The 15,184-nt window shown below is 36.3% G+C and overlaps 1 protein-coding gene across 8 annotated transcripts in view; it reads right to left on the reverse strand.

Annotated features, from left to right (window-relative positions):
• dvl1a (dishevelled segment polarity protein 1a) overlaps positions 1-15,184 on the reverse strand; it is a 58,290-nt gene that overhangs the window by 1,810 nt on the left and 41,296 nt on the right. For 3 of the 8 annotated variants that reach the window (XM_048177444.1, XM_048177445.1, XM_048177448.1), the window contains 9 exons: positions 11,655-11,793; positions 10,770-10,863; positions 10,623-10,692; positions 10,289-10,428; positions 7,701-7,777; positions 7,538-7,605; positions 7,114-7,422; positions 6,829-6,996; positions 4,698-4,916 (listed from right to left, as the gene is read on the reverse strand). In XM_048177444.1, the coding sequence (XP_048033401.1) occupies positions 4,698-4,916; positions 6,829-6,996; positions 7,114-7,422; positions 7,538-7,605; positions 7,701-7,777; positions 10,289-10,428; positions 10,623-10,692; positions 10,770-10,863; positions 11,655-11,793 (1,284 nt within the window). Of the gene's footprint in view, positions 1-1,802; positions 1,839-2,346; positions 3,125-4,618; positions 4,917-6,828; positions 6,997-7,113; positions 7,423-7,537; positions 7,606-7,700; positions 7,778-10,288; positions 10,429-10,622; positions 10,693-10,769; positions 10,864-11,654; positions 11,794-12,010; positions 12,030-15,184 lie in introns of those variants that run through there. The other 5 variants (XM_048177446.1, XM_048177447.1, XM_048177449.1 and 2 more) reach the window with 4 other exon arrangements.

The raw sequence follows: 15,184 nt of genomic DNA on the forward strand, positions 1-15,184 counted from the left end.
AGAATAAAGTCATTAAATTACGAGAAAAAACTTGTTAAATTTCAAGAAAAAAGTTGAAATAAAATGTTTGGAATAAACTCGTTAAATTACGAGAAAAAAGTCGTTAAATTACGAGAACAAATTCGTTAAATTATGAGAAAAATGTCGTTAAATTTCGAGAAAAAAGTCAAGATAAAATATTGAGAATAAAGTCATTAAATTACGAGAAAAAAACTTGTTAAATTTCAAGAAAAAAGTTGAAATAAAATGTTTGGAATAAACTCGTTAAATTACGAGAAAAAAGTCGTTAAATTACGAGAACAAATTCGTTAAATTATGAGAAAAATGTCGTTAAATTTCGAGAAAAAAGTCAAGATAAAATGTTGAGAATAAAGTCATTAAATTAACGAATTTATTCTCGTAATTTAACGAATTTGTTCTCGTAATTTAACTACTTTTTTCTCGGAATTTAATGACTTTATTCTCATAATTTATTGACTTTATTCTCAACATTTTATCTCGACTTTTTTCTCGTAATTTAACGACTTTTTTCTCGTAATTTAATGACTTTATTCTCAACATTTTATCTAGACTTTTTTTCTCTAAATTTAATGAGTTTTTTTCTCGTAATTTAACAAGTTTATTCTCAACATTTTATCTTGACTTTTTTCTTTAAATTTAACGAGTTTTTTCTCGTAATTTAACGAGTTTATTCTCAACATTTTATCTCGACCTTTTTCTTGAAATTTAACAATTTTTTTCTCGTAATTTAACGAGTTTATTCTCAACATTTTATTTCGACTTTTTTCTTGAAATTTAATGAGTTTTTTCTCGACATTTAACAACTTTAATCTCGAGATGGTTTTATTTTTTTATTATTGCTTGGCCCTAATCCTCTTCAGTACCTTTGCTGCATTTCTCTTGTACATTACCGTTCAAAAGTTCGAGGTCAAGATTTCTTTTTTCTTTAAAGAAATGAACACTTTTACTCAGCAAGGAATTTGTTAAATTTATCAAAAGTGACAGTAAAGTGACAGTTCACTCTTTTTTTTACTTTCTATAAAAAAATGTATCATGGTTAAAAAAATAAAAAAAAACTTGTAGCACAACAGCACAACATTAAAGAGAAATGTTTCTTTAACAACTGATTTCTAAAGGATCAATTGACACTGAAGACTGGAGTAATGGCTGCTGAAAACAAATTCCTTAAGTCTGACAAGGAACAGCATAAAAAAGGATGCTGTCTCTAGAGGCATCATGGAAGGTACATGTTCTTAGTTTTATGCTCTTTATCTCTGCTCTGATTGGCTGTGGTGTTGTTGTGTCACACCTGGTTAGGACAGGGTGTAAAGGACAGCAATACCATGAGGCTACTTTACAACATCAATACAAGAGTAACATATAAACAATATGGTACAAATAAGATAGATTTTGTGGCAGTTATGTGTTTTAAAGGGTAGGTCAAAATGAGTTAATACAGTTCTGGTCAATGCAGTACTCCCAAATTTGATAAGCTTCAGCTCACGTTATACAGTATCATGGAAATATTTTTACTCTAACTAGTTGATTCAGACTTTGGCAAATAGAGAAAAGTAGATTGCAAAATAACTTTTTAAAACATGAGAATCGGTCTGATTCTCATGCACAATGAAGGTAAAAAACTGTACATGCCCACACAAGAGACACAAACAAGCAACACAGCTGGGAGTCACAATGGCCATCTTAATGAGTCATATGCCATATGACAACAAACCACTGGATTAACAAGATGAAAAGGAAAAAGGTGGAGCAGAAAGGCGTTTAAATGAAAGTGCTAAGCTTACCAGATTCCCTGTGCCTAGGAGAAAATTTCCATCAGTCTACAGACGGCCAGCAAAAACAAAGGAAATACCATAATTATGACACGTCACCCAACCCTGCACCTCAGATTCTGTGATGCCACCATAAGTTATGCCTCCTGAAGCGACCAAACCTGAAAATGCTGGTTTGGTGTTAAAAAGTAATTTAGCTTGACGACCTTTGCATAATTCCTGATACACATTCCCAGCTCTGTACTAAATCCATCATGCATATTTATGCAAAGGGTGGCATAAGCAGAATAAAAATGATTTAAAAGTCTGGCCATACCACATACAGTATATGGAATATCCAAATGAATACAGCGACAATGATAATGCACTGGAAATGGAATGATTAAAATGAAAATAGTTGGCATCCGAGATCATTATTTAGTCTTACTGTTAAACCAGATATATATATATATATATATATATATATATATATATATATATATATATATATATATATATATATATATATATTTATTTATTTACTTATTTACTCTTTACATCAATACATTTTCATATACTTTTAAGGAAAATGATAACACTTAAAAAATGTAACATTGATAAAGACAAATCAAAATACTCCCAAATCTCCCAAGAGTCTAACAATCGGCAATATTTCGAGTGAGTTAAATGTGCTTGATTTGGTAAAAAATCTGCATTTTTCAAGTTTGTTTAGTGTGTCGTTAGGGTTTAATGTTTATTAAATGTATTTAATTTTCCATACTGTCATGCGTGTTGTGTGGTTCCATATAGTCTGGCATCGGTTTTAAAGTATGTCCTAAATTCTTTATCTAATTATGTGTCTTGTGTTTGACTGTATTTTCTATATTGCCTAGCATTATACATAAAATATAATCATTTACATTATAGATAATTTTCATTTACAGGACGGGTGTTATAAATGTAACATCAGGCCTTGATTACTTCTAGCTTAACTATTTCTGACTAATTCATTAGTTATTTATTTAAATTTACACAAGTATCGACTGCTAATACGTCAAAAATGCATGTGGTTTACTAGTCTTGTGTCACTGATGTCATTCTGGCTGGATCGCTTCATTCAGGTACTGAAAGCAAAACTCAATCTGCATAAAACGTAGTATTGTACCTTGTCATCCTACACACACATTTACAATAAACCCACTGATGGTTTCCTTTTAACTGTAATAAATTCCATCTAATCCACCTAAAAAACCTTTTGGGTAGTAACTAACGTAATACGGCACTGCTTTTGTTGCTTAACATCATCGAGAGCTCCTAAAACTGAAAGAAAAAGTCACACAGGAAGCTCACGGGATCAGGGTTTATGCAGGTTTCAGTAAGTCAAATTTAAGACCTTTTTAAGACATTTTAAGACCATAAAGATTGAAATTTAAGACCTACACGACGCATTACCAAAAATATTAAAATCAAAGAAATTCTGAAAAAATCATTTTATTTCAATGAATTCAGTCATTGAAAAAGCATTAATTTAATTTACAGATAAAGCAGTCACATTAGTAACCTTCCACACACATCAATGTGCCAAATGCCCAAAGCCTTAGGCCCAAAATGAAAATAGGCTAAAACAAACTTGCCCTCAAATAGAATAGATTTCATCTCATATTTATTTACATTACAAAACAGCATATTAATAGCCTAATAAAGATTGAACAGGCTACTCCAACCCATGTAACAACCAATGTAGCGTGCACACACACACACTCACACCAGATAATCCATTTTAGATAGATAGATAGTTACCTCGGGATAATTACAGTATCTATCTATCTAACATGGATTATCTGATGTGTGTGTGTGTGTGTGTGTGTGTGTGTGTGTGTGTGTGTGTGTGTGTGTGTGTGTGTGTGTGCGCGTGCGTGCGTGTGTGTGTGTGTGTGTGATTTTGGCTTTCATTGAACATTACGACATACGGCCCGGTAAGAGTACGAATCAATTCCCTCTTTATAAACTCCCCCTATCCAAATCTCGCCATAAGCGATCTTGTTGGGCCCGCAAGAGAACGTCTTCGCGATTACTGAATCAGGGAACATCACTTGGAAGAGATCGCTAATCTCACTGTTGCTATTAATTGAGTAGTGTTTGTGTAGTCACCGTGTGTAGTATCCAAAGCACCTCGGCTTTCGATGTGTCAGTCGATCCAAAAGTACCCTGAAGGTTGTTCGACGGAGCTGCGATGATATTGCACTGGAGACCGGAGGGACCAGGCATTGAGGAGGACGACGGCAGTGGTGAGGCTAATTGGTCCGCTGAAGGCATTTTGCGGCTAGCTTGTGTTTCTCCGCTCTGGCGTGTGACTCCAGCGCCTTTACACCGCTTCACACCCAGACTCCCTAGTCCCTAACTGTTTTTGTTTTTTTGTTTTTTTTCAAAGTTTGCAGTGAGCCTCGTACCTGGAGCTGGGTACCGCTTGTAACCAACAGCAGAAATCGCTGTGATCTAGCCATGTCTTTCCACACGTAGCCGAACTTTAACAAACTCTGAGGAGACGCAGACGTATTTCGCGGGCAGGTTTTGCATTTATCACGGGATTTGTAGTTTTATCACCGCGTATACCAACACCAATATACCCCAGAAAGAACTACGACTCGCTACTTTTTTGCTACTTTGTAATGACTTTCAGCAGGTAGCGTTTCTGGAAATGGGAAAAAAAATTTAAGACCTGACTAAATGAAATTTAAGACCTCGGATGAAAATCTGGCCGTTTTTAAGACTTTTTAAGGCCTTAAATTTATAGTTCAGAATTTTAGACTTTTTAAGACTTTTTAAGACCCCGCGGAAACCCTGGGGATTGTGCGTAGTGAGGGGTTTTCCCTTTTATCCATTAATGCATCTTTTATTGCGCTCTCGCTATCTCTCTCACACACAAACCTTCACTCTGCTGGCTGCCTGCACTGCCACTGTGGAAACTGTGGCAGGGATCCGAGTATCCAGGAGGAAAGCCTGGCGGAGGAGTGGGGTAACCTGGGTAGGGGTAGGGCTGCCCACCGAGGGGCCAGGGGTTGGTTCCTGGTGGAGGAAGAGGAGCGAGACCATCTTGGTCAGAGCCGCCACCACTGGATCCCTCATTAAGATTGAGAGAAGCCAAATCTGAAAACAAACACATTTTAATAACATTAAAACGATTTATGATATTTCATGTCATTTTTAATTATAGTATTATTAAGGACACTTTATGGCTCTAAGCAAAACTTTGACCTTTGGCCAGATCTTATATTAACTTCTTAAAAGGTACACTAGCGTTCAAATGTTTGGGGTCAGTAAAGACATATTTATTAATTAACCATTTTAGTAGTATCCAACTCTTGGGGATTTTGTTGGCCATCTCTCGCCATACACGAGACTGCCAATGAATTTTCTTGGTGATGATTTTTCTGGGGTAGGTCACCAAAATCCCTATGGCTTGAGACTCCACATGCACACCTACGGACAATTTTTGGCATGTCCAATTCACCTATACAGCATGTTTTTGGATTGTGGGGGAAACCCACGCAGACACAGGGAGAACATGCTCAGCCAGGATTCGAACCAGGGACCTCCTTGCTGTGAGGCAACAGTGCTACCCACTGAGCAACTGTGCTGCCCAAAGAATATTGTCACAAAAGATTTCTATTTCAAATAAATTGTTTTGAAATTTCTATTCATTAAAGAATCCTGAAAAAAGTAAGTTTTCTCAAAAATATTAAGCAGCACAACTGTTTTGAAAACTGATAATAACAAGAAATGTTTCTTAAAGGTGCAGTATGTAATAATTTTCTCCACTAGAGGTCACTAGAAGCCTATTCAAAACAAAGGCGTAGCTTGTTGACGCCAAGTTTGAGCGCGGAATCTTGAGACATGTGGTCTTCATCTCAACGGACGGTGCAAAAGAATTGGGATAGGAATCATGTTCATGGATGCGATTATTAACGTTACTGTAGTATGAAGCAGAGCAGGACCGAGTGTTGTGGGAGCTGAACGAGGCCGCTGGAGCGATTGCGCAACACACGCCTCACAAGCAGCGGAGCTTTTATTATGACACAGTCGCTGGCGCCGCTTCTGCTTTTCTGGTCATGAGTATGAGGTAACACAGCTCTGTTTATCATATTAGATACATTTGACTGTGCTGAAAATGATGTTATAACGTTACTCTGTGCGTTCACTCGGCGGCTGCTGTGAGACACTGTTACACACTGCAGTAAGATCGATTTTAGAATATCATATTAAATGCTGGATGGCTTGTGTTGATAAATGGCATGCAATTAATTTTAAAACGTATTGTATGATGGAGAAAATTGTGCATTACTGTTACTAAAAATAAAGCTGCATCTGATTGTGTTATGTTAGCTACTTCACAAAATAGTGTTTTTCTCTGAGGCATGGTAAAGCATGGTACTCGCAAAAATAAGACTAAACGTGTTGAGCTATATACCAATAATTAGTTTTCTGTCTATAAATATATCAAAACAGTTGTTCCCTTGTCTATTAAAACATGTAATATATTAAAGCGTCTTTGGTGTTTCCATGGTTTCTACAAAATATAACCGGAAACTGAGGGTAACACGGGTATGACACAATTGACAGGCGACCCCTCACACGTCCCGGAACCTTGGTTAAAATTGCAATTTTCTCATGATTTACAAATAGTTGGAAACATTTGGGATATCGTAAGTACTCAAGTGAACAAAATATATAACACTGGCCTAGTGGTTTTTGGATATTTGACTGCAAAAATATTACATATTGCACCTTTAAGCAACTAAATCAGAATATAAGAATGATTTCAGAAGGATCATGTGACACTGAAGAAAATTCAGCTTTGCCATCACAGGAATAAATTACATTTCAAAATATTTTAAAATAGAAAACATTATTCTGAATGGTAATAATATTTCACAATATTATAGTATTACTGTCATCAAATAAATGTAGCCTTGGTGAATGTAAGACTTCTTTCAAAAAGATTGAAATATCCCAAACTTTTAAACAGTGTATGATCAACTCAAATGTATGTTGACTGTACTTTGGCAGAGATCTCCAAAAGTGTAGTAGCACTGCTCCGAGAAGGTGATTTTATTGACTGTGTGTCTCAGGTAGCCATGTTTCAACAAACTGCTGGCATATTTTCTGGCATCACGTCTGTCCTTGAAGCCCTCCACCCGAGAGAACAACCAGTCAACAACATCAGCCCCTAAAACACAGAGAATGAGGAAAAATAACACAATTACATACATTGATTATACCAAAAATCAACCAAATGTTTGCAATATACATGCAATATACAACCGCAGCAAAGAATAACACAAACCAATGACAGCGTTGGCTATAGTGATCTTTAACCACATTCGGTCTCGGATCTCCAGGCCTGAATCTGGTAGCTGCATTACTTTTACTATAGTCGCCATGTCTGTTTTTGACACAGAAAGGGGAAGGTCATCAAACTCTGTGAAATGAGGAAGAAATAACAGCGTTAAGCATGATAAATCAGCCATTACATAACTAACAGATGATTTCCTATGGGATGCGAATGTGATCATACCATAATGGGGATATGGCCCAGAAAGTGCTGTAGTGTGTGTGATCCAGGCAGCAGGGTCAATGGGTCTCACTGGTTCAGCTGAGGACAGACAAGGAAGCAGAATGTAATTACAATCCAAGTTAATACAACTCATACAAAAATGAACTAGATGAATGCAGCATGGTTCTTCATGTTTATGATTTGCAGTAGGTACCTCTAGGGATGGTGAAGTAGCTTCTAGGAGAGGGGTCCCAACATTTTGCCACCGTTAGGCTTATTGGCCTTTAGAAGACAAATGAAACATGAGGCAATGTGAGCATTATGACATGACTTACTGAATGTATACCACTAATTTCAGGTGTAGCACCATCTCTCACCCAGGTTTAGAGACGATTTCCCGTAGAATCCTGACAGCATCATCATTACTCATGTTCTCAAAGTTCACATCATTCACCTGAGGAAATTACAATTTAATTAAACCTCCCATCATTTTGAAGCACTACATTATAAGTTTTTATGCAAAACTATTATGCAAAGTAAATCAACATGGAGTTATAACACTGCATTCACACGGGGCGTCGACGTCAACGTTTGATGGAGTGTGTGTCTGAAGCTTGTGCTGATGCAACCTTTATAGTGATAACATTACTTTCCGGTGTTGCATGAACGCAATTGGCTAGCGTCTGCACTAGGGAATTTGCATAAGGCGATCTGATTGGCTGACGCCTACTTTGGCGCTTGAAAAGTTGAGAAATCTTCAAATTCTCCTGCAAGCAATGCGATGGAACCCACAATTCAGCATGATGTCACCCATTCAAAGTAAATGAGAAATGTTAAAGGATTAGTTCACTTTCAAATGAAAATTAGTCCAAGCTTTACTCACCCTCAAGCCTTCATAGGTGTATATGACTTTCTTGTTCCTGATGAACATAATTAAAGAAATATTAATAAATATCTGAGCTTTATAATGGCAGTGAATAGGGTTCACGAGTATGAGCTGATGAAAAAGCTTCCATCCTTATCCATCCATCATAAATATGTGCTCCACGTAGCTCCGGAGGGTTAATAAAGGCCTTCTGAAGCAAAGTGATGCGTTTGTGTAAAAAAATATCCATATTTAAACAAGTTATGAAGTCAAATATCGAGCTTCCGCCAGACCGCCTTCCGTATACACTGGCGTCACGTTACACTTTTTCCGTAAGTTGAATAGGGAAGGTGCATGACGTAACGTAAGCTTTGTGAACTGCAAGAGGTTTACACTTTCTGCGTACGGTGAATACAGAAGGCAATCTGGCGGAAACTCGACATTTGACTTCAGAAGGCCTTTATTAACCCCCCGGAGCTGTGTGGAGCACATATTTATGATGGATGGAAGCTTTTCTTCAGCTCATACTTGTGAACCCTATTCACTGTCATTATAAAGCTCGGATGCATCAGGATATTTATTAATATTTCTTTGATTATGTTCATCAGGAACAAGAAAGTCGTATACACCTAGGATGGCTTGAGGGTGAGTAAAGCTTGGGCTAATTTTCATTTTCATTCATTGTTGTATTGTTCTGTTATCATGCACCATCTTCCAATAACTGCAATAAATAAAAATCTGGACTTTGCATTGCTGCAGCACACTTAACTATACACACTTTTCGGGTTACTAGAGTTTATCTATCCATCTCTCCTTGTTTGTCACATGTTGTCCGGGTTATATACTGTGCTATTGTAGATCTTTTGCACTTCATGAAATCGATTGATGCTCTAATGTAATCTTGTTGTATTTAACAATGACAATAAATTTAATTATTATTATTATTAACTAATTCTTTAACGCCAATGCCCGTGTGAATGCAGCATAATAAATTGTTAATGTTGATGTTGTTGTTGTTATTGATACAATAACACTTATTTCACCAATCGATATATTTTTATTTGAGGCTTATATTTGAGGGATTGTACACCAATTTTATTATTTACCCACCTTTTTTTCCAAACTCACATGATGACAAGCAACAAAGTCATCATGACTGTTAGTTTCTTCATTGGAACACAAAAAATGAACAAAATCTAAAAGTCAACAACAACTTCACATAAAGATATCATATAAAATAGTGCATATGGACTACTTTTGTAGTAGTGCACTTTTATAGTAATTGCATGGAAAAAAGTGTGACCAGGACATTATCAAAAAATATCTTCTTTTGCGTTCCATTGAAGAAAAAAAAAAAAAAGTCAAATGAGTTTGGAACAAAATGGTGAGTAAATAAAGACAGAATTTTCATTTTTAATCCTTCAAAAGAATGGCTTTATAAAAGCACAACAGCGTTACTGAGCCAATGTCTCAATCTACCAAGCTGAATGATGTTTGTTTACATATATGATACTGTATCTCATGACACCACTGACCAAAATTCACCTAATAAAACAGGATCATTAACATTACAGTCTCTAATCAGAATCTGAGATCACCAGGCTGAGGAAAAACCCCTTGTTATGTAAATAAATGACAAAAGAGTTGAAAGCACCATACTGTCCACTTCGGTAAATGACAACAGATATGACCACAAGGTCCTTCAGGAGGAAGGAAAGGGAGAGGAGCACAATAAAGTCAACAATACAGGGAGGTGACCCAACTAAACAATCCCTCAAAAGTGCATTTAGAAACTAAAAAACAGAAGAGACTTACAATAACAAGCCAGTTTCAGTTCTGTTAACGGAATCATGTTAAGTGTAAATTAATAAGTTTAGTTGCACAATTATATATTTAAGGTGATTTTCCTGGTGATATCACGTTTCATAGAAAGTTAATCGTCTTTAATTTCCCAAATATCTTCTTTCAAATATCTTACATTTTTAGATGGACTATCCCTTTAAGTAACATTGTGGATATTGGCAATTATTTTAATGCACATTATAACATTTTTAATCTTCCTAAAAATTGAAAGTGTTTCCACACTGCTGATCCCTTCACCTGTAACAGCATGTCTCCAGGTTCAATCCTGCCATCAGCCGCCACTGCTCCACCTTTCATAATGGAGCCAATATAGATGCCTCCATCTCCTCTGTCATTACTTTGACCCACAATACTGATGCCAAGGAAGTTGTACTTTTCTGTGGAAAATAGAGATAAGGCTGTTTTCAATTATGTGTTCATCTGAGGGCTATATTTAGAGCACACTGTGCACACTAGACCTTGAACAACAGGAGGTTTAGTTTATTAAGCATGTGGAGTGGACAGATAGAGAAGAGAGGGGAGGCACAGGGATGAATGATGGGAAAAGGAAGGGAGTGAACTAAGTTCTTACCCATGTTGAGAGTGACTGTGATAATGTTGAGGCTCATTGTGGAGTCTGTAATACTACTAAAGGATGAGGACTGTCGAGAGAACATACAAAAGATTAGTACAGATCAAACACTAATGTGTAGATACGTGTTTCCCTACATGTTCTCACCCTGTCCATTTTGGTGACTTTCTGTCTTCGTCGCCTGCGTTTGTGTCTACGCATTAGGTGTGATGAAGAGCTCTGCTCGGTTGAACTGCTAAGTCTGTGGAAGTCAGGCAGAGGTCAAGATGTTACACACACACACAAACACATAAAAAGCTTCTCAGAAAATTGACTAAGAGATGCTTTACAGATAATTAATTTAAAAATAAAACCCAATGAGAAGATCATTCGAACACCAGAGGAGGACTAATGTGCATGTTAGTGCATAAAAGTGTGATTTTTTTTTTTTTTTTTTTTAAGAATTAATGGATATTTGCTTTGTTTAAAAGCAGAGGAAAGCAACCGCAAAGTTAAAATATAATAATATAACATAAGAGATTTATTTTAATTTATTTAGGTTGATTTTAGTTTTTTTTCGAATTATTTTCTAATTTAATAAACAGAATTTAATAAATTGAGAATTTAATTACACTGTTAAGTGTAATCTTTATCAAATCTTAAAATGATTATCCATCTTCATACTGTGCATTATTATATTGTGATAATTTACTTGTAACATTTAAAACATTTAGTGTTTTATTTTTATTTTATTAAAAATGCAGAATTTTAATATCAGCCATAAATGCACTAACTATGAAAAAAATGATTAAATTGATTTTTAAATAAAAATTCAAAATCGATTGACAAACCATACTTCTAATTTTATTTTAAATATAACATTCATATTACGTTTTGGCCAGCTTCACAAATTAAATTAGATATTGAAATGTTATCAAGCCACAGGGTAAATAAGGACAGTCATTGTTTAAAAGGAAATGAATCATTCACTCTGAGCCAAACAAATTCAAATTAATTTTTTCCTGGGAAATGAAACACTAATGGATGTCTGACCTGCTGGCATCCTCATCCTCCTCGCTGTCAATAAAAGAGCTGGATTCCAGCTCGCTGCTTATCACCGAAGCACTGTCATAGCCAACAGCTGAGTCACGATTCACGCGTTCCGATTTCGAGTGACCGTTCATGCGAGGAACTGAGAAGAAACAAATATGACATTGTTTAAAAACAGAGGAAAGCAACCGCAAAACAGCACATCAAAGACAGAATATAGTACATCATTCAGAAAGGCTCTGGATGACAAAGTTGATTAGACAGTGAAATATTTTCATGCTAAGGGTCTTAATAATGGACAGTCATTGTTTAAAGGATTAGTTCACTTCTGAATGAAAATTTCCTTATAATTTACTCACCCCCATGTTATCCAAGGATGATCATGTCTTTATTTCTTGCGTCGAAAAGAAATTAAGGTTTTTGAGGAAAATATTCCAGGATTTTTCTCCATATAGTGGACTTGACCAGGGTTCAACGGGCTGAAGGTCCAAATTGCAGTTTCAGAGCAGCTTCAACGATCCCAGATGAGTAATAAGGGTCTTATCTAGCGAAACGATCGGTCATTTTCAGAAAAAAATAAAAATTTATATACTTTTTAAACCACAAATGCTTGTCTTGCACTGCTCTGTGGAAAAAAAAGGTAAAACAATGATATCGGACAATTTTGAAGTTGGAGGAGAAAATATGTTTACGTTTTTCGCCCTACCGCGGTACTTCCACCTATGTCACGTGCAGAGGTTGCGTTAGACTGTAACTTTGTCCGTCATTTTGACGGACAGGGTCGTAAAAAATCCGTCATAATCTATTATTACCCGTCATTTTAATTTTCATCTTTTAATAATAATAATAACAACAACACATTTAATTGCTTTTATTTTTGTTCACATTTGAATTGGTAATTCACACGTGAAATGTATCTGTACTGTAGGCTACTATAGGCTACGTGTTGGTAGCCATTAAAGAAAAGTAGTTTCATATTTATGTTTAAATAGTCCTATGTTATGTTTTAAATTCATTCATCTATTTGTTTATGAAAAATGAAGAGCATGAGTAAGATGCATCATAAGATGCGCAGTATATCGGGAGGCATGGAGTGGGTCAGACATGATTTTGACCACTTCATAAAGTTTTGTTTTGTAGAAAGCCTTTCGTTTTGTAAAAATTGTATCTTAATTTTAATCAATGTTTCATCAACCAATTTCCTGGATGTAATAAATAAGAAGCAAATATAGTAGAAAATATAATCATGACATGGAGGCGCGGGTGCGATCACTGGCGCGTGAACTGGAACGCGTCTTACATGAATGAACCGAAACTCAGCGGTTGCTTGCCTCAGAGACATGAGAAATATCTCTATAGAAAGCATGAAATATCTACTTTAACGAAAACGAAATAATTCAAAACGAAAAGAAATAGGCAACTCTGTTTATGTAGAATAAACCGAATGAATTGTGCATTCTCTCTCTAGGCATGAGGAGATGAGGAGAGCGTCCATGAGGAGATGAGGAGCCTTTTCAGTCAATGTCAACTTCATCTTTGCTTTTGATATGGAACGCCGACACTGATTCAGCAATAAAACATTTTGGCGCTCTTTATGTGGCTTTAGCTTCTTACTCGCCTGTGCGTTATAAACAAAAGATTCGTGCCATTATTTTTGTTCTGGAAAGCTCTGCGTCTGGAGCGCCTCGCCACCAACGCAGGGGTGTGAATTACAGTTACCAGTGGTACGGGACACCCCCGCAGCCCCCGCGGTGCGTGGGGCCCCCACCCTATGATGGGCCCCGTCGCAGAAGACTAGACACTTTATATAGAACGAACTCAATTCTAAAGATGAAAATAAAGCAAATGAAGCCCAAAAGTGCAAGCAGGCATAGAAAATAGTGCAAAATACCACAAAATGAAAATTCCTTTTCATCGCCGTTTGTAAGGTAGCCAAGACAACGAAGCTTTATGCGCTGTGTTACTGTTACATGTGTGCCGAGCAAATAAATAGTGCATTGCCATTATTATTGTTATTTATATTATTATATATTGCCCAAACTATATTTACCCCATCCAGCTCTGATATGGTCAGCTCGGAATGCTTAAGTTCTTTTCCAAAGTAGCTAGCCAATAAGTCTAGTTATTTCTTTATTCTTTTACTGTAACTACATGAATTTGTTGCCTATACATCATTTGATGCACCGATCGAAATTACCGAAACAGCAATTTACGCGCTTGTCTAGAAGGGAACCTTATATACACGCCTATACGCAAATTTGTGTCTAACTTAGAATTTAGACCAGCTAAAATATACTGTTAGACCAAAAATATCTTATCAATTAATTAAGTAATAAAGACATAAAGTAATAAAGAAATGTAATAAAAACATGAGTTCGTTTGTTACACAATCCATTCCACACCCGACGTTCTTGGTTTTCTTCCTATTTATTAAATATAGGCAATTGGTTGATGAAACATTGATTGAAATTAAGATACAATTTCTACAAAACGAAATTCACTTTAAAGAAAGACTTACTATAAAACAAAACTTAATGAAGTGGTCAAACTTATGTCTAACCCGCTGCATATGTCTCCCGACATTGCGCATCCGTCATGCTATTCACTTTTCATAATCAACATTGGTGACATCTTACAAAATCTTACAATAGCCCAATATTTAAATATATATGAAACTAAATTGGCTACATTTTTATCCCTCTGGCCGACGAATGCGCCGGCGCGTTCTGATGGATTTTCTCCTCATGACAGCTGAAACAACTTTAAACAGGCCTTCCGTCATTTTTGGCGATAGCCTACAGATTAGTGCAAGACTACAAATGGTCTACTTTTTTCTCTCTGCGAGAATCTTTCTGAAACGTCTCAAACATTAATTTAAACTCGGCGAATAACTGTAAAAGAAAGAAACATCTCCCAGTTATCATTTTTGTTCTGAATCCAGATTCCTGCCGGTATTTTAGTCTACGATATCAAAATCACTAAACATTATATAGGCCTATCATATAGGCTATAGCTAGGATAATATTATTCGATAATAACATCAAATGAATCAATGCAATGATAATTCACCACATGATTCACTGTTAAATCAGTTTTTGTAAACTGTGGGGCAGATGGACGCAGGTGCACAACAAATTTTAACACATGACATCACTGCTTGTGGGAGGGGCCCCATCTCATTCTTTGCGGGGGGGCCTCACAGACTTGCGGTACGCCACTGACAGTTACAATTTACAATAGATCACCCTCAGTGTAATCTGTCAGCGTGACGGACAGCCTTCAGATTTTTCCGTCATTGATAAAAAAAATTCCGTCAATGACGGATAAATTTCGGTTAACGCAACCTCTGGTCACGCGTGACTTTTCAACGTAATGCGTGGAGCATCGCAGAGCTAGTGTGAGACGAGCATTTCTGTTTTTTTAGAAAATGACAGATCGTTTCGCTAGACAAGAACCTTATTCCTCGTCTGGGATCGTGTAGAGCCCTTTGAAGCTGCTTTGAAACTGCAATTTGAACCTTCAACCTGTTGAAG

The sequence above is a fragment of the Megalobrama amblycephala genome, linkage group LG24 (assembly GCF_018812025.1).
Source record: "Megalobrama amblycephala isolate DHTTF-2021 linkage group LG24, ASM1881202v1, whole genome shotgun sequence".
Classification (NCBI taxonomy): domain Eukaryota; kingdom Metazoa; phylum Chordata; class Actinopteri; order Cypriniformes; family Xenocyprididae; genus Megalobrama; species Megalobrama amblycephala.